Genomic DNA, 21,053 nt, shown 5'->3' on the forward strand with positions numbered 1-21,053 from the left:
GCCCTAATGCTGACATGTGGTCATTGCTCCAGCCCTATTGCTCACATGTGGTGATTGCTCCAGCCCAAATACTCACATGTCATGTGGTCATTGCTCCAGCCTTAATGCTCACATGTAGTCATTGCTGCAGCCGTCATACTCACATGTCATGTGGTCATTGCTCCAGCCCTAAGGCTCACATGTGGTCATTGCCCCAGACCTAATGCTCACATGTAGTCATTGCTCCAGCCCTATTGCTCACATGTGGTCATTGTGCCAGCCCTATTGCTCACATGTGGTCATTGCTCCAGCCCAAATACTCACATGTGGTCATTGCCCCAACCCTAATGCTCACATGTCGTCATTGCCCCAACCTTAATGCTCAAATGTGGTCATTACCCCAGCCCTAATGGTCACATGTGGTCATTTCCCCAGCCCTAATGCTCACACATGGTCATTGCCCCAGCCCTAATGCTCACATGTGGTCATTGCTCCAGCCTTAATGCTCACATGTGGTCATTGCTCCAGTCCTCCTGCTCACATGTGGTCATTGCCCCAGCCCTATTGTTCACATGTGGTCATTGCGCCAGCCCTACTGCTCACATGTGGTCATTGCTCCAACCCTAATGCTCACATGTGGTCATTGCAGGTGGTCATTGCCCCAGCCCTAATGCTCATATGTGGTCATTGCCCCAACCCTAATGCTCACATGTGGTCATTGCCCCAGCCCTAATACTCACATGTGGTCTTTGCGCCAGCCCTACTGCTCACTTGGGGTCATTGCTCCAGCCCTAATGCTCACATGTGGTCATTGCGCCAGCCCTACTGCTCACATGTGGTCATTGTTCCAACCCTAATGTACACATGTGGTCATTGCCCCAGCCCTAATGCTCACATGTGGTCATTGCCCGAGCCCTAATGCTCACATGTGGTCATTGTCCCAGCCCTAATGCTCACATGTGGTCATTGCGCCAGCCCTAATGCTCACATGTGGTCATTGCGCCAGCCCTACTGCTCACATGTGGTCATTGCTCCAGCCCTATTTCTCACATGTGGTCATTGCGCCAGCCCTACTGCTCACATGTGGTCATTGCTCCAACCCAAATGCTCACATGTGGTCATTGCATGTAGTCATTGACCCAGCCTTAATGCTCACATGTGGTCATTGCTCCAGCCCTAATGCTCACATGGGGTCATTGCGCCAGCCCTAATGCTCACATGTAGTCATTGCTCCAGCTTTAATGCTCACATTTGGTCATTGCTCCAGCCCTAATACTCACATGTGGTCATTGCTCCAGCCCTAATGCTCACATGTGGTCATTGCTCCAGCCCTAATGCTCACATGTGGTCATTGCTCCAGCCCTAATGCTCACATGTGGTTATTGCTCCAGCCCTAATGCTCACATGTGGTCATTGCCCCAGCCCTAATGGTCACGTGTGGTCATTGCTCCAGCCCTATTGCTCACATGTGGTCATTGCATGTGGTCATTGCCCCAGCCCTAATGCTCACATGTGGTCATTGCTCCAGCCCAATTGTTTACATGTGGTCATTGCGCCAGCCCTAATGCTCACATGCGGCCATTGCCCCAGCCCTAATGCTCACATGTGGTCATTGCCCCAGACCTAATGCTCACATGTGGTCATTGCCCCAGCCCTAATGCTCACATGTTGTCATTGCTCCAGTCCTATTGCTCACATGTGGTCATTGCTCCAGCCCTAATGCTCACATGTGGTCATTGCCCCAGCCCTAATGGTCACATGTGGTCATTGCTCCAGCCCTATTGCTCACATGTGGTCATTGCATGTGGTCATTGCCCCAGCCCTAATGCTCACATGTGGTCATTGCCCCATCCCTAATGGTCACACGTGGTCATTGCTCCAGCCCTATTGCTCACATGTGGTCATTGCATGTGGTCATTGCCCCAGCCCTAACACTCACATGTGGTCATTGCGCCAGCCCTATTGCTCACATGTGGTCATTGCCCTAGCCCTAATGGTCACATGTGGTCATTCCTCCAGCCTTAATACTTACATGTGGTCATTGCTCCAGCCCTACTGCTCACATGTGGTCATTGCCCCAGCCCTACTGCTCACATGTGGTCATTGCTCCAGCCCTACTACTCACAGGTGGTCATTGCCACAGCCCTACTGCTCACATGTGGTCATTGGGCCAGCCCTAGTGCTCACATGTGATCATTGCTCCAACCCTAATGCTCACATGTGGTCATTGCCCCAGCCCCAATGCTCACATGTGCTCATTGCCCCAGCCCTAATGGTCACATGTGGTCATTGCCCCAGCCCTAATACTCACATGTGGTCATTGCCCCAGCCCTAATACTCACGTGTGGTTATTGCGCCAGCCCTACTGCTCACTTGGGTCATTGCTCCAGCCATAATGCTCACATGTGGTCATTGGGCCAGCCCTAATGCTCACATGTGGTCATTGCCCCAGCCCTAATGCTCACATGTGGTCATTGACCCAGCCCTAATACTCACATGTGGTCATTGTGCCAGCCCTACTGCTCACATGGGGTCATTGCTCCAGCCCTAATGCTCACATGTGGTCATTGCGTCAGCCTTAATGCTCACATGTTGTCATTGCGCCAGCCCTAATACTCACATGTGGTCATTGCTCCAGCCCTAATGCTCATATGTGGTCATTGCCCCAGCCCTAATGGTCACATGTGGTCATTGCTCCAGCCCTATTGCTCACATGTGGTCATTGCCCCAGCCCCAATGGTCACATGTGGTCATAGCTCCAGCCCTATTGCTCACATGTGGTCATTGCGTGTGGCCATTGCCCCAGCCCTAATGCTCACATGTGGTCATTGCTCCAGCCCTAATGCTCACATGTGGTCATTGCTCCAGCCCTAATGCTCACATGTGGTCATTGCCCCAGCGCTAATGGTCACATGTGGTCATTGCTCCAGCCCTATTGCGCACATGTTGTCATTGCCCCAGCCCTAATGGTCACATGTGGTCATTGCTCCAGCCCTAATGCTCACATGTGGTCATTGCTCCAGCCCTATTGCTCACATGTGGTTATTGCTCCAGCCCTAATGCTCACATGTGGTCATTGCCCCAGCCCTAATGGTCACGTGTGGTCATTGCTCCAGCCCTATTGCTCACATGTGGTCATTGCATGTGGTCATTGCCCCAGCCCTAATGCTCACATGTGGTCATTGCTCCAGCCCAATTGTTCACATGGGGTCATTGCGCCAGCCCTAATGCTCACATGCGGCCATTGCCCCAGCCCTAATGCTCACATGTGGTCATTGCCCCAGACCTAATGCTCACATGTGGTCATTGCCCCAGCCCTAATGCTCACATGTTGTCATTGCTCCAGTCCTATTGCTCACATGTGGTCATTGCTCCAGCCCTAATGCTCACATGTGGTCATTGCCCCAGCCCTAATGGTCACATGTGGTCATTGCTCCAGCCCTATTGCTCACATGTGGTCATTGCATGTGGTCATTGCCCCAGCCCTAATGCTCACATGTGGTCATTGCCCCATCCCTAATGGTCACACGTGGTCATTGCTCCAGCCCTATTGCTCACATGTGGTCATTGCATGTGGTCATTGCCCCAGCCCTAACACTCACATGTGGTCATTGCGCCAGCCCTATTGCTCACATGTGGTCATTGCCCTAGCCCTAATGGTCACATGTGGTCATTCCTCCAGCCTTAATACTTACATGTGGTCATTGCTCCAGCCCTACTGCTCACATGTGGTCATTGCCCCAGCCCTACTGCTCACATGTGGTCATTGCTCCAGCCCTACTACTCACATGTGGTCATTGCCCCAGCCCTACTGCTCACATGTGGTCATTGGGCCAGCCCTAGTGCTCACATGTGATCATTGCTCCAACCCTAATGCTCACATGTGGTCATTGCCCCAGCCCCAATGCTCACATGTGCTCATTGCCCCAGCCCTAATGGTCACATGTGGTCATTGCCCCAGCCCTAATACTCACATGTGCTCATTGCCCCAGCCCTAATACTCACGTGTGGTTATTGCGCCAGCCCTACTGCTCACTTGGGTCATGGCTCCAGCCATAATGCTCACATGTGGTCATTGGGCCAACCCTAATGCTCACATGTGGTCATTGCCCCAGCCCTAATGCTCACATGTGGTCATTGACCCAGCCCTAATACTCACATGTGGTCATTGTGCCAGCCCTACTGCTCACATGGGGTCATTGCTCCAGCCCTAATGCTCACATGTGGTCATTCCGTCAGCCTTAATGCTCACATGTTGTCATTGCGCCAGCCCTAATACTCACATGTGGTCATGGCTCCAGCCCTAATGCTCATATGTGGTCATTGCCCCAGCCCTAATGGTCACATGTGGTCATTGCTCCAGCCCTATGGCTCACATGTGGTCATTGCCCCAGCCCCAATGGTCACATGTGGTCATAGCTCCAGCCCTATTGCTCACATGTGGTCATTGCGTGTGGCCATTGCCCCAGCCCTAATGCTCACATGTGGTCATTGCTCCAGCCCTAATGCTCACATGTGGTCATTGCCCCAGCCCTAATGGTCACATGTGGTCATTGCTCCGGCCCTATTGCTCACATGTGGTCATTGCATGTGGCCATTGCCCCAGCACTAATGCTCACATGTGGTCATTGCATGTGGCCATTGCCCCAGCCCTAATGCTCACATGTGGCCATTGCCCCAGCCCTAATGCTCACATGTGGTCATTGCCCCAGCCCTAATGCTCACATGTGGTCATTGCCCCAGCCCTAATGCTCACATGTTGTCATTGCTCCAGCCCTAATGCTCACATGTGGTCATTGCCCCAGCCCTAATGGTCTCACGTGGTCATTGCTCCAGCCCTATTGCTCACATGTGGTCATTGCATGTGGTCATTGCCCCAGCCCTAACACTCACATGTGGTCATTGCGCCAGCCCTATTGCTCACATGTGGTCATTGCCCTAGCCCTAATGGTCACATGTGGTCATTCCTCCAGCCTTAATACTTACATGTGGTCATTGCTCCAGCCCTACTGCTCACATGTGGTCATTGCCCCAGCCCTACTGCTCACATGTGGTCATTGCTCCAGCCCTACTACTCACAGGTGGTCATTGCCACAGCCCTACTGCTCACATGTGGTCATTGGGCCAGCCCTAGTGCTCACATGTGATCATTGCTCCAACCCTAATGCTCACATGTGGTCATTGCCCCAGCCCCAATGCTCACATGTGCTCATTGCCCCAGCCCTAATGGTCACATGTGGTCATTGCCCCAGCCCTAATACTCACATGTGGTCATTGCCCCAGCCCTAATACTCACGTGTGGTTATTGCGCCAGCCCTACTGCTCACTTGGGTCATTGCTCCAGCCATAATGCTCACATGTGGTCATTGGGCCAGCCCTAATGCTCACATGTGGTCATTGCCCCAGCCCTAATGCTCACATGTGGTCATTGACCCAGCCCTAATACTCACATGTGGTCATTGTGCCAGCCCTACTGCTCACATGGGGTCATTGCTCCAGCCCTAATGCTCACATGTGGTCATTGCGTCAGCCTTAATGCTCACATGTTGTCATTGCGCCAGCCCTAATACTCACATGTGGTCATTGCTCCAGCCCTAATGCTCATATGTGGTCATTGCCCCAGCCCTAATGGTCACATGTGGTCATTGCTCCAGCCCTATTGCTCACATGTGGTCATTGCCCCAGCCCCAATGGTCACATGTGGTCATAGCTCCAGCCCTATTGCTCACATGTGGTCATTGCGTGTGGCCATTGCCCCAGCCCTAATGCTCACATGTGGTCATTGCTCCAGCCCTAATGCTCACATGTGGTCATTGCTCCAGCCCTAATGCTCACATGTGGTCATTGCCCCAGCGCTAATGGTCACATGTGGTCATTGCTCCAGCCCTATTGCGCACATGTTGTCATTGCCCCAGCCCTAATGGTCACATGTGGTCATTGCTCCAGCCCTAATGCTCACATGTGGTCATTGCTCCAGCCCTATTGCTCACATGTGGTTATTGCTCCAGCCCTAATGCTCACATGTGGTCATTGCCCCAGCCCTAATGGTCACGTGTGGTCATTGCTCCAGCCCTATTGCTCACATGTGGTCATTGCATGTGGTCATTGCCCCAGCCCTAATGCTCACATGTGGTCATTGCTCCAGCCCAATTGTTCACATGGGGTCATTGCGCCAGCCCTAATGCTCACATGCGGCCATTGCCCCAGCCCTAATGCTCACATGTGGTCATTGCCCCAGACCTAATGCTCACATGTGGTCATTGCCCCAGCCCTAATGCTCACATGTTGTCATTGCTCCAGTCCTATTGCTCACATGTGGTCATTGCTCCAGCCCTAATGCTCACATGTGGTCATTGCCCCAGCCCTAATGGTCACATGTGGTCATTGCTCCAGCCCTATTGCTCACATGTGGTCATTGCATGTGGTCATTGCCCCAGCCCTAATGCTCACATGTGGTCATTGCCCCATCCCTAATGGTCACACGTGGTCATTGCTCCAGCCCTATTGCTCACATGTGGTCATTGCATGTGGTCATTGCCCCAGCCCTAACACTCACATGTGGTCATTGCGCCAGCCCTATTGCTCACATGTGGTCATTGCCCTAGCCCTAATGGTCACATGTGGTCATTCCTCCAGCCTTAATACTTACATGTGGTCATTGCTCCAGCCCTACTGCTCACATGTGGTCATTGCCCCAGCCCTACTGCTCACATGTGGTCATTGCTCCAGCCCTACTACTCACATGTGGTCATTGCCCCAGCCCTACTGCTCACATGTGGTCATTGGGCCAGCCCTAGTGCTCACATGTGATCATTGCTCCAACCCTAATGCTCACATGTGGTCATTGCCCCAGCCCCAATGCTCACATGTGCTCATTGCCCCAGCCCTAATGGTCACATGTGGTCATTGCCCCAGCCCTAATACTCACATGTGCTCATTGCCCCAGCCCTAATACTCACGTGTGGTTATTGCGCCAGCCCTACTGCTCACTTGGGTCATGGCTCCAGCCATAATGCTCACATGTGGTCATTGGGCCAACCCTAATGCTCACATGTGGTCATTGCCCCAGCCCTAATGCTCACATGCGGTCATTGACCCAGCCCTAATACTCACATGTGGTCATTGTGCCAGCCCTACTGCTCACATGGGGTCATTGCTCCAGCCCTAATGCTCACATGTGGTCATTCCGTCAGCCTTAATGCTCACATGTTGTCATTGCGCCAGCCCTAATACTCACATGTGGTCATGGCTCCAGCCCTAATGCTCATATGTGGTCATTGCCCCAGCCCTAATGGTCACATGTGGTCATTGCTCCAGCCCTATTGCTCACATGTGGTCATTGCCCCAGCCCCAATGGTCACATGTGGTCATAGCTCCAGCCCTATTGCTCACATGTGGTCATTGCGTGTGGCCATTGCCCCAGCCCTAATGCTCACATGTGGTCATTGCTCCAGCCCTAATGCTCACATGTGGTCATTGCCCCAGCCCTAATGGTCACATGTGGTCATTGCTCCGGCCCTATTGCTCACATGTGGTCATTGCATGTGGCCATTGCCCCAGCACTAATGCTCACATGTGGTCATTGCATGTGGCCATTGCCCCAGCCCTAATGCTCACATGTGGCCATTGCCCCAGCCCTAATGCTCACATGTGGTCATTGCCCCAGCCCTAATGCTCACATGTTGTCATTGCTCCAGCCCTAATGCTCACATGTGGTCATTGCCCCAGCCCTAATGCTCACATGTGGTCATTGCCCCAGCCCTAATGCTCACATGTGGTCATTGCCCCAGCCCTAATGCTCACATGTGGTCATTGCCCCTGCCCTAATGCTCACATGTGGTCACTGCTCCAATGCAGGCACCAGAGTAAAGCTGGATGTTGCATTGGTTCTTCATCCTGTAATCCAGGCCCGCCATGAAAGTATCCCCAGGCGCCAATTTATGACAATCCCTTTATACCCACAGCTTGCATATGACATTTTGTGACATTAGACACCATGCCCTAACAGTTCGGGATTTCATGACCTTTCATGGTAAGGTCGGGGCATGTCATGATATCGGGACACACGATATGTCTTGTTGTGCTGTGGCAATTCATGATATATCATGTCACGATGTCATGGTAGATGCCCTGATATATCAAGCCATGATTTGTCATGGCATGATAACTAATGCATGAAACGTCATGCTATATGTCACGACAACTAACCTCATGGTATGTCATAATATTTCATGATATTTTCTGGCATGATATTGATGTCGTATCATACATGCCTGTCATGTTATGACACTCCCAGTAATCTTTGCTTGGCCTGCGTCAGTAAGCTTCTAATGTGTCATTCCCAGTAAGGCCCCAGCTTACACAACTCGTACACTGCATTGAAAGTTTCCAAATCAAGCCCGCAGGCTGTGGCGAGCAGGCGGCCCCCCGCCCCTGAACTCCAGGTTTATGTCTACGCCCCACAGAACACTGGCAGGCAGTGTGACGAGGCTCAGGACCACCACACTGACACCAGGCTATCCAAACACTGCACAAGCCAATCCAATGCACGATCCAATGAGGTGGCCCCAGAGGTCCCTGTTGCCAACGTGTGTACGCATGCGCCTGGCACAACCCTGCACACTGCAGTGGCCCTTTGCAATGTTAATATTCTCACGTCTGAGAAGAGATGGAGAAAGGGATTTTGAATAAGGCAAAGGAGTGTCTCCTGCTGCAGTGTACACTTGACTTCTTGACTCGGGTGACAGCGATCTAGGTGTTCATCTTGCGCTGTGCTGAAACCAGGACTCCATTGGGAGAGCGGCCTCGCACTGCCTTGACAGCAGCCTGGAGCTATCCGAAGTCACTGCGCACTGGTGTGACGTCCAATCGGCGCTGAGTCTGGGCCTGCACTGACTGCGCCCCGACGCTTATTGCAGGACTCAGCACCTTCACAGCAGATTGGACACTGACACCCCTCATTGAGCAGCCGCCCTCGTTAAAAAGGGCAGCTGTCACTGTTCTACGCAAGCAGGCCCTTCAAGTGACAGCAGAGCCGCCCTTGATGTCTGTGCTGTCACGTAAAACGTCTGCATCGCTGATCGCTGCCCATCTACATGCATGTCAGCATGCCCCATTCCAGCTGGGAGATGGTAAGCCAGTCCTGGTTTTACCTTTGCACTCTTGGATGTGTAGTCCCTGGATTGGAATGGGGAAAATCCGGGACTACAAGTTTTAGCATGCAAACCTAAATCTAGGACTGGACTAGCATCTCCCGACGGGAATAGGGCATGCTGGCATGTATGCATCTACACTGATGTACATAGCTCGCTGCGAAGAAGCACGGCAAGAGCTTTGTTTTGAAAAGTTGCCCCTCCCTCGTGAAGACCAGCAGAAAGACCCCCTTGTACGGAAGCCCAAGCAGCTCGTGGCGGCCCCCGCCAGCAGGAAGCCGGGGGAGCCTCTTGCACTGTACACTGAAGGGCGCGAGACTGACAGGCCGTTTGGCCGCTGAGTTTAGGGTGGCCACATATAGAGTTGGCCGTAAATGTATTTATGAAACATGCCAGTGGTCAGGGGGGCTCAGCAGAAGGAAGAGAGGTATGAAAAGTTCCTGTGGCTTGGCAACCTGCGACATATCGTGTCTCCACGGGTTTGTCAGCGATATATTTATTAAACACCACTTCATGTTCATTTTCTACATGTCCATCATTGGGCCAATGCGAAAAATTGTCAGGCAACTTCATTTATTTTTTGTCAAAAGCCCGTCTCGAGAACATACCATTTTTCCACAAGTTTTACCACAGACGCCCTCACATCTATTTCTGTTCCAAGCAGTGCTGAGCCCGGGAACCTATTTTCTAGCACTATCACTTATTTGGCCTGATTTACAAACATGTCTTCAAATGGGAAAGTCCCACTGAAAACATGGCTGTGAATCCGGCCCATGACCTCAGGTCAGGTGCCATGAGCAGATCTGCTTGGTGGTTTTTCTGGTCTAACTGTGCCAAGATTTAGACTCTCTACGATCGGGAGCAGTAGTTGCCCAGTTAAAGCAGCACAGCTTTGGAACTCCCTGCCTCCCCTACTGAGAGTTGACCAAACATACGCCATCTTTAGACAGAATTGCATCAACTGGCTTAAAGTCAATGGGCCTCATTACGAGTATGGTGGAAAGGCAACAACGGCGCCGGTATCGCTACCAGCACCGTTGATACCGTACCACCATACTATGAGTTCTGCTCGCGGGTGCCCTTGTAGCCACCAGGTTTTACCGGGTGGCCGTACCGGCACCCGCGAGCAGAGCTTGATGGTAGCAACGGTACCGTTGACGGTACCGTTGCTACCACCCTCCGCATTCCCATTGAGCCCCATGAGGCCGAATGGGGATGGGGAGTCCCTTATTACCGGCACCCGAGAACGGGCAATTCCTGGGTCTGCCACCCTCGGAATGACCCGGTAATTGCCCATTCGCAGGTGCCAGATTTTTTCGCAAGTTTGGAGGTAGCATACCACAATCTTGAAGTTTACATTACGGATGAAGATTGAAAGATATGAACTGCATAAGGATGGATATGTTTCTGCATATTTTTCTGTATTTGCCAGAAGATTTATGAAATATTGTTAAGGTACTTTCCACAGTACAAGTGCCTTAATTATGGCATCTATAAGATGTGTGCGAGATGTGCATGGACAACCTGATCTAATGCTGCAACAATCACACATCGATCCACGGACGTCACTACATTAGGGGATTAAATGCGGCTTTAGCTCCCTGTATATCTAGCAATAGTACATTTGGATGTAACACTTCATGCTGTATTACCCCTGCTTCTAAGCACTGTCATAATACATTTTACTAGCTGATCCCGACGTAACATACGCCATTCTAACATATCTTAAAGGTCAATATCGGGTGATAATTCATAGGGTCACTTCTGTCTTAAATATCAGAATTACCACTGATCGCTTCCAGGAAGGCGGCGTAGGTGCCTGTGACTTATTAGTGGCCATTCAAAAGGCTAAACGTACACAAACTGTCTTCTTTTGAATTTGAAAGACATATTATTATCAGGTGGAATGAGAGGTATGGTCGGTATAAGAACATTATCTAAATTTAATCCATCGATTACACGGGCCTCTCTGATCTGTCTTTGTAGACATGTAGTGTGAACCTTGTTCCATTGCAGAGTCCCAGTGATGGCATAAGATTTCATAGTAGCATAATTACAGCACATACTTTCAGTTGTAGCTCGTGAGGAGGCATTCATCGTACAGTGTAGTAGCATAATTAAAGCACCTACTTTCAGTTTTAGCTCGTGAGGAGGCATTCATCATACAGTGTAGTAGCATAATTACAGCACCTATTTTCAGTTTTAGCTCGTGAGGAGGCATTCGTCCTACAGTATTTTGCTCTTTAGAGACTGAAAAATGGAGTCGGTAATGAACTGTTCATTGACACTGGAACCGCCATGCCCTGTGTGAAGAAAAGTGGGGTTGGAAAGAAGTAACTTGAAATTATTTGGAATGTTTGGTATAGTGGAAGGTGAAGGTGACTGCGTAGGACCGTGCTCATTCTGTTTGTTGAAATTATAGCTGTTGTTGAAGTGGAAGGGCACACAGCTGTGCACTTTGCCATTTGGACAGCAGAGGGCAACGTAACACTGATACATTACATCATCTGTTTGTTCAAATGATAGCTGTTGTTGAGGTAGAAGGGCACACAGAGGAGCACCTTGCCATTTGGATAGCAGAGGGCAACCTAACACAGATAAATTGCATCAGCCGAGTACGGAAACATAGTTAAGCATTTTATATATAGATAGATTATCCCCCAATGTTATGATACTCGATTTATCCACAGTGGAAGAATGAAGTCCCTGCTGGGATTTGAACCTGTTACTGGGAGTTGCACATATATTTGTGAAGCTAGCGCCTACCTCAATGAGATAGCTCTGCTCTATTGGGATTGAATGACTGGTCAGACGATAGCACTGTACCAGTAATGCAGCTTGCTGCCCGATAAACCCTACCCATTTTGGAATAATGGTTCACAGTGACTATATTAAATTTGGATATTGTCTGGATTAATGGAACTGAATGTTTCCAAAGCCTATGAAAGATTGGACTTCCATTCACGTTCAATTTGGTGGCACCAAGCTGCGGATGTGTCCATGGCTGGAGCCTTAAAACAATCCACTTCATAAATAAAGGAATAGAAGAGCAGGGCAACAGCTGACTGTTTGAGACTTTGCAGAAAAACACACATACTCAGAAACAGTTCTTATTGGAACTGGGACCGACTACTTACTTTTAGTAGCCATGAAGGACCCAGGTTTTATGATTTCAGTGATGTAAATCACAGCCTTTTATAACAGTGTTAGAAGAAGGTGGTTGTTAGTTCATCATCGAAATGCTGTACACTGACATATTTTTAAAGGAATTGTTATGGTGACCATAACGTTTTGCAAACTCATCCAGGCCCAATGGAAATCTATAGTGAAAGTGAAGAGCAATGGGTGGAAGGTTTTGAATATATCTTGACCAATGACATTGCTCTGGGCAACTCTCCAGGCCATCTTTTATCAGCCTGCCATGCCATTGCAGAATAGGAAAGACTATATACAAACTAGGCCAGACCCACGAGAGAAGGGGAAGTCCAGCCCAAAAAGCTAGGTCACATGCCTTCTGCACAAGACCACAAGCAATCTTAGACATATTTCTACATGAACATTAGACTAGGGGTCGATCAGAGCAATGCCAGTGGCTATTATTCATTCAAACCTTGTAGACAAAACTTCAGTTAAAAAAAATATATATCATGACTGAGACTCAAGGTTCATGTCACTGATGACACCAAGAAAGTGAAATTTCCCACCACTACCAATTCCAATGCACCACATGCCTTTCATAACTTGAAGTGTAGAGGCCGTACCAATGTCATATGTCGCATTGTATAAGGCTCAATGACAGCACATATCATAACATATTCCTGGAACATGGGTATGTTTATTACATTGGTCCAATCAAAGATGCCATCACTTGCATGCCATCTAATTTCATGCAGAAAAAATCCTTGTAACTTGTCCACCAATGAAGCTCCTTTTTGCACCACTGTTTTTCTTTGATTGTTTTATCTGTGGAACCTCTTACCTGTCCGGCCAGTTTCTGGAAGAGACTCTTGAACTCCTTGTCATCGATCTGGTCAGATTCATGAGGCTGCAGAGAGAAAAAACAGATGCTAGTATGGCTTAAGAGGGCACTACACCAATGCCAACCAGCAGCATATTCAGATATTAGTCCAACCACCACCAGAATATCTTCATAGTGCAAGTAGAGTCAATCAAACATCCAATCAACAGTCCCTCTAAAGCAACGTCCAGGTAAGAGAATGATGGGCATGAGAGCAGGATTGGTCTAGAGGATCGGTGCCTTGGAGGTGGCCTAAGCCTTCTCGGATCTTTAGGCAGAGACTACCTGCAGATGTTGGGGGAAAAGATAGTGTGGGTTCTAAAGGCAGACCCAGGATCAAATGAAATGAAAGGCAATGTTAGGCCCAACATGTGCAGAAATATCTTCTTGTCATGGGAAGGCACACTGGCAGACTGAAAATCCAGCATCAAAAATGTCAACACTGCTAATGTGCCTTGTGAATTCAAATGTATGTACTTCTGCAGTTGAAGCAAGGAATGTGTGAAAAATGCAACCAGGCTGCAGAAGGGAATTGGAAAGGCACATTGTGAATGCTAAACTGAAAAGGAAGTAGTTCATTTGCATCTGCCACACATCATAATGCTGCTTCAAATAAAGAGAAATCCATGTACTGAATGGGCCTTGCACGTGATTGATAAAGCCAAGAAGAATTAAAGGCTTATTCTACATGGAAAGCATCACATTTTCAAACACAGAATAACCTTCACAAATATAAGTGTCTGTTTCTGAGTCATGACTTTAATTTTCTATTTCCTGAGAAGGGCTAATTTTCTAGTCAGAACACTAAAGTGACCAGGAAAAGTTTTATTGGGGTTCTGAGATCAGCACCAGATCATCTAGTAGCCTTGGGAGAATAAAGGCTGATGACTTTACACCCGGCTAAAATCAACAATGGAGCAGGAGAGACTGGAGCAGGTGCACAGAGGGGAAATGAAACCTCAAATAAGAAATTAAACGCATGGGGCTGTTTTATTGTCAGAATAATATGTATGTAGTTATGTTGCTATAGATTTACAGGGAAAAGCATATTTTGTCAATTTTTTGGGGATCTGTACATCGCAGAAAAACAGTGTAACTATCATTTTGAAGCTTATCCAAAGGTCATTTTCCATCAAATTCCGGTCTTGGGAAATCAAGCTACCCTAAAAATGTATTTCTAGCTCCGCAGAAAATGTCACAAGACCGAACGTTGGGAAGTGGTAGCATCAGGAATCATGTAACTGGGTTTAAAATTTGGTGATACAGACTTTTATTATTTGTGAGCAAAGTGTGAAAAACCATCAGTCGGACCTGCAACCTCCTGCCGTGGCAGGAGTTAGTTCATTACAAGCGCAATGATTAGAGGAACCAAAAAATATATATGTTATGTTTATTTGTAAAATAAATGTTTTTGTCATGTAGTGACTATTTAGGTGAAAAATGAGAAAGTGTAAAATGAAAACTCTAGTGTGTGGAGACCTGGTCTTAAAGCAGAGGTGTGCTGAATGTAACTGAAGGTCTGGATTTCTTGGTGCTGGGTAGAGAAGTGCTTTGCTAAAAGAAGCAAAGTGTAGTTCCTAATTGAAAAATGCACCCTCTCTCCTGAGAGTGAGAAAGTAACCCTGATAGAAGAGAGATTTTGTATTGCTTCAAGGCAAAAAAGGAAGAAGGGTTTGATCAGTCCACGATATTATCAAAAGTCTGTGATTCTTTCAAAACTGCTAGCATTTTAAAATGGGCAGGGGAATTAAACATACAAAGTGATGCATGTGTGAAATTGCTTTTGAAAATAAGAAAAGTTTTGCAATTGGTTTAAATCTAAACGTTATCAAGGAATGCTAATGCGCACGATCTTGCAATGTTCCAAGGTATTGTTTAATTATGACATACAGGGTATCTTGTGGGATAAGAGGGCTGAACTGTTTATTTGGCCTGTGTTCCAGGTACATGAGCCCCAAAAGTTAAATTCCCAAAAGTGAGTTTTGTATAGATGCTTTGTTTTGTGCCACAGAGAAGGTGGCGTGTGTAATCATTTGATGCAAATATTTGTGGCACCGATTATTAAATAAATATATGTTCTTATGTACCCCAGCCTGGTTCTTGGCTCATTGGTGGCACAGGGGGAGGTATGTATGTGGCTCTATATGAGTCGTAGCCAGGGCTAGACTTAATCAGGCAAATTATATATTGTGTGGCGATTTAACTGGGGGGATGAACTCCCCATGTTAAGGGGAGTCTCTAAATATATAGTTACAATAGGTGGGGGATTCTCAGACAGTTGAGAAACCTTGTGATCCTCTGTGGCTCAAAGAGTTTCTTTGGGGTGCAGTTATGGTCTTTGGTCCTGGTGACTGAGTCAAGACGCCTTTGCCTTATCATTTTCACTTTTGGGATTGCTCTGAGGGATCAAGTATTGGCCGATGCAGGAGAGTTAACGTTGTCAAACATGGCCACAATGCAATGGATGAGTTAGTGTGGGGGGTGAAGGGAGTATTGATGGAAGGATTTCATTTGGCTTCCTCAGTTGCACCAAGGTTAATCCCGATGCCTGAGAGTGGGGGATTGATTGCCACCATGTTTGGGGGCACAGGCCACCTTGGTGGGAAAGGGGAATGATTCTCTGGCAGTCTACCTGGCTTCAGGACAAACACATACTCCTTCTTACAATCCTTACACTCTATTCTTAGGATGGGAGCTTTGCTGTTATGCTCCATTGGGCTGCAATGTGTCACCGTTCCCCCATCAGCATGGTGCCTGTGCTTAGTGAGTGCTTTTAAATTTGTTGAGGGATACCAATGGGGAGTGTATGTTTTGAATCTGCCTGGTAAATCTTTATGGGCCTAGCGCAGGGGTTTGCAACCTGCAGCTTTTCAGATGTTTTGGACTATGATTCCCTCACCATTGACTGAGCTGGTATTGGCTGATGGGAGTTGCAGTCCAAAACATCTAGAGAAGCAAAGGTTGCATATCCCTGGCCTAGAGCTTGAGGGTTTCTATTGGGAAAGGGAAGGGGGGCTGTGATGAATCAACTTACGGGGCACCAGTGGTACAGGAATGAATATCAGTTTCTAAACGAATCAACCCCACACCTTTAGTACACCACCTTTTGTACATGGGAAGGGATCCAAACAAATTGGAATAGGAATACAAGTGAATTATAAAGTCTGCCTTGTCCAATTTTGGTAACGTGGACGAAACGGCAGGCTTATCTCTGCAAGGCTGTGGATTGTTGGTTAGTTGCAACACAGCAAAAATACAATTATTACCCAATGATAAAAGGGACTGCCCAGTCAAGGTTGTATAAAGATAGCTGCTTTATTATTATTACAACAGAGAGTTCTAACACACTATAAATACGACCCACCCTGTAAAGGAACACAGAGGACAGATAGTTTCATGAAGGAAAGGGATGCACCCTGGATACTGACAGGAGGGTAGTTGGTAAAGTAATCAGTCTTACTGTTCAAGGTTATTTGTTTTCAGCAACAAGGGGCAAAGGGTCGTAATTGTCTCTAGGGACCCTCAGAGAAGGACCAGGGGGGCAGAACCACAATGTACCGTGCTTAAAAAGTTATTGATGCTCGACAGCATCGAGGTGGTTCCACAGCACTCGGCAGCTCCTAAAACAGAGTTTGTGACGGGAGACAGCTGTGAGTATCAGGCAGCAGGCAGTTCGGCAAACGAGGCTGGACGGGCGGCTTCAGGCTGGAGGGCGCAGTGGCTCAGGCCAAGAATCGTCGTCTCTATGGTGGTTGGCGGAACTGGCGTGCTAGTCGAGGCAGCTCGTATGGCTCTAGTAACTGCGACTTGACAACAGTCTGCTGTGCAGCCGGATGCGGTTCGAGGACTTCACTGTCTCGAATGGATGCTGGTTGATGCTTGTGCGGCACTCCTCCTAGCTTCTTCACAGGGCTTGTGTCGTCCCATCAAGACGGATGACCCAAAGCTCAGGAGAGTGGTTGCAGGCAACGGCCTTGTCCTTTGTCCAAAGACTCTCCAGCACTTCCCACCTAGGAAGCTTTCTGGCAGAACATAGCAGGGCACGCTGTGTGCTGGCTGGGTACCGGTTCTGAAGCTGCTGGACGGGTCCTCTGAGTATGGTATCTCCCTCTGTTCCCTGGGAGATGTTTAGGGGAGGGATCTTGCTTCCCTCTTGGAACTCCTGGCCTACCTTCACTGGCGGAAGATGTAAGGTAGACTGTACCTTCAGCTCAGGTCCAAATGAGTCCTTCTTCTTACTCCATTCAAAGTCGCCAGATGATCTGCTAAGTGAGGGGTTCAGCCCTCTTTTAAAGCTAAATGGGACCCAGTGATTGGTGCTGGCTAAGCCCACCTTAATGAACTAATCCTGGGTTCCCACCAACAATCTTCTGTTATGCATGAGGTCAGGACCAGAGTGCTTTGCAACAGGACAGACAAGGGGTGACAACAGATAACTAAGTCCCTCCCATCTTCCTGTCTGTTGGAGATCAGAGTGTCTCTCTGGTTAACTGAGTGCTCTGTGATCCTTGATTAAAGTGCAAGTTTCCCTTGAAGTATGTGGCGAGAGCAGACTTCTTGTCTCCCCCAAATCACATACTTCTCCCCTTGAAAGGGGTCTGCCCTGCAGGGACACCTGCGGTAACTGCTGGACCCAGACAGGCCATTCACTGCCTTTTATACAGAGAGGTGGGAACTAGCTACAAGTTGACGCATTGCATATCAACGGGCCGTTAGCCCTGTTAGTATGCACTGACACCAGCCGGATAAGACAAAAAGAAAGCAGATCCATGGAGCCTTTGATATTTAAATTAGGCTGCACATGGCTGGGGGAGGTGTGCATTCTCCCTACTTGAGATGCTTTGATGTACCCATGGCTGTCACATTCCAGCTGAATATGACAGGGGACAACAGCGCCTGTAGGCTGTGTCTTCCCCGAGTACATGTGACTGTGCGTTTTGTGTGGGAAGCAGATGAAATGGGTGTGGAAAAGCCGCACACATTTCTCAGAGGCTGATCTCCCATCATTCATTTTCATTATTAAAAAATCAAAAAAGCCCAGGCGAGCGCACGCTCCCTGTGCAGATGGTCGAATTCCAGGGGCCATGTTATTGCTTGGTTCTTTCCTCTTCATACGGTGGACCGTGAACCCAGGCTACTGTCATCTATGAGGTTTGTTAGCTCCGGGAGCAACAGTGAAGAGAAGCATCCACCGAATGGGGAGCCTGATGAGCGTGTGCTTCAAAGAGTTTCAACAACCAGTCCACGTTTTCTGCAAGATTGGCAGGCTAGAAAAGAGCACTTAAGACCATCCCAATGGAAGGTAAGCCCAAACCTTTATTATCACAAGAGTCCCGTTTCTTACATTGTTTATAATAATGTGATTGTTGTCCTGACCAACTCTTAATGTAATATTCATTATTTAATGTATTGCTATTTAATTTTTACAGAGGGTGTGTAAAATGTTATTAATGCTAGTCAGATATATTACAACACATTTTAAAACTCCTATGACCATTAACTTGAGTGCACATAGACACTTACTCTACCTTCCATAAACACTTAAGGGGGACAATTTAGCATGTCATTAGGGTCTCACATTTGTCTTGTTGCTGCTCTGTGAGCCGAGTTCGAGGCAGGAATGAAAGCACATCCAAATCACGAGAGCTGCTGGCAGGGTCGGACTAGGGCATACAATTGTCTCGGGCACCAATAGAAAAGTGGCCCACAGTTGCAAATGACTATTCATTCCTTTTGTGACACTGTTTGATTGGTACCCAATGGGGAGTTTTCTGATAAAATGTGATGCAAATTGTTCATTTTAAAGAATATTTATTCAGCAACACTGGTCAAAACTATCATCCGCACAGTGAAGTAACTCAAACTGGCCCACTTTGGCCAAAAAATTGGCCCACTCTGACCAAACAAACCAGCCCACACCAGCATTTCACGTTTTTGGTTCGGCCATGGGCCTATTGACCTAAAGGCCAGTCTGAGCCTGGCTGCTAGATATTGTCAATCGATCCATTGCAGCTCATCTGTCCCTTTTCTTTTTCAAATAAATTCACCTTTCACTCAGTCTGTTCTTGACTGAGCCACACGTGGAGTCTAGTCTTGGCAGTTCCTTGATTACTTTACAGTGTTTGCCCCATGGGAAATATCTAAAGGTAATCCCAGGTTAAAAAGCCACCATTATTTCATTGGGTTGCTTGAGCACACCTTGAGCCCCCTCACACAGCCAGCTAATACATGTTATTGAATATCTATTGCTCTTTCAAAGTGTCTCACATAGTCTGATGGACTGCAAACATGTAAGAAATATTGGTGTATTGTACGTCACTGATTTAACTGGATGCCCAGTACAAAATGCATCTATCATAGATGCCCTGTATAAATGCTATGCTTGTCCCCTGCGCCCCCAGCGCCTTGCACGCACACATTAATAATAAATGTGATTATATTTGCATTCCTATCAATCATGAAGCAAATATGAACGTGCTATTGCGTGGCTAGACTAGCAATTTTGTACAGCTTGTCTAGGTATTTCTTGCTGTGTCATGACATTTTGTACTCCGCATCCGTGATAAAGCAAGCATGCTAAGTGTTATTATATGGCTAGGCTGGTATTTTGGTGCAGCCAGTCTAGCCATTTCTTATGTGTACCATGACATATTGTAATTCTGTTTAGGTTTAAAGTAGTTTGTTTATTTTTCTCTGTCACTGACTTGGGCTCCTGCACAGCTGTTACACGTTCCAGATCCTAGGCTTGCTATTGTGTATAGTCAACAGATGTCCATGGTTCCAGGTAAGAAGCATCCTGGGTCCTGATTGGAGGTCTTGTAATAATGGACTGTGATAAAGGAGTGAACTATGACTTATGGTCTTCTGGTACCTACAGATCTAACACATGATGATGAGCTGGTTGAGGCTCACGTGGGCGTTGTGGCATGATGCTGACACTCCCGGTGAAGACGGAGGGTGGACGCACATCCCCAATGATTCCACAAACAGGCTGCAACAGCAAGTGAGGTGGCCCAGGAACGGCTGCGACAGCTGCTGCCATGGAGTACCTCATCCAGTGATACTCATTGGGGCAGCGTGGAGTGGTCCCGCTGCACAGAGTGCCCAATGTACTTGGGAGTACGCTCTACTTGGATGCCGTTGAACGTGATGGCTAGAGTAAAATACCTGGCGCTGTCCTCAATGTGCTGATTTTAAAGCAGCAGAGGGCTCCAACAGGAGAGACAGGGGATGATAAAGGACTGCAATCGAGTTGAGGAGCATTTGAAGTGGTCCACAATGTACCGTGGAATGCTAATGTGAGGGACTAGTGTACGTTTGCTACAGAGGTTGCAACAGATACCAAAAAAAGGAAAGAGGGAGAAGAAGTATGAGCAATTTAATATTTACTCATCTGATAAGCAGGGACAGAAAGTTTAAATAAAGAAGGAATGATGAGTACACTGCTCCCACCATTTCTGGCCACCTCAGGAGAGCACGCAGTTAAGTGGGAAACCTGGAAGGAGGATTACCAAGATTACGTCTTGGCATTCCATGGTCCAGGATTCAGCATAGAACATCGGAGAGCCCTACTCATGTATAGTTCAGGGTATGAGGGAAGGCACATTTTGAAAAGTCTGCCTGACCTAGCAGGACCTGACATGGGTGCTGGAGAGGGAGTCAGTGAGAAACTACTGAATGCATATGAAACCATCTTTAAGAAACTGGACAAACATTTGGAAAAATAAATCAATATAATTCTGCAAAGGACTTAATTACTGCACTGAGGAAACTTGCCATGAGTGTGACTTTGATTGGTCATATAATGAGTAAATATTAAAGGTTAGAGAGAACAAAATACGGGAAGAGATTTGGACGAAAGGTGACCCAAGCCTTGACGAAGTACTTGATGTTGCCAAACACAT

At 47.9% G+C, this 21,053-nt stretch overlaps 1 protein-coding gene across 3 annotated transcripts in view; it reads right to left on the reverse strand.

The window, feature by feature from the left end:
* The window catches only part of CAPN8 (calpain 8), a 288,408-nt gene that overhangs the window by 53,739 nt on the left and 213,616 nt on the right, over positions 1-21,053 (reverse strand). For all 3 annotated transcript variants that reach the window (XM_069608633.1, XM_069608631.1, XM_069608632.1), the window contains one exon: positions 13,111-13,176. In XM_069608633.1, the coding sequence (XP_069464734.1) occupies positions 13,111-13,176 (66 nt within the window). The remainder of the gene's footprint in view (positions 1-13,110; positions 13,177-21,053) is intronic.

Source organism: Ambystoma mexicanum, chromosome 4q (assembly GCF_040938575.1).
Source record: "Ambystoma mexicanum isolate Mex_15411 chromosome 4q, UKY_AmexF1_1, whole genome shotgun sequence".
NCBI lineage: Eukaryota > Metazoa > Chordata > Amphibia > Caudata > Ambystomatidae > Ambystoma > Ambystoma mexicanum.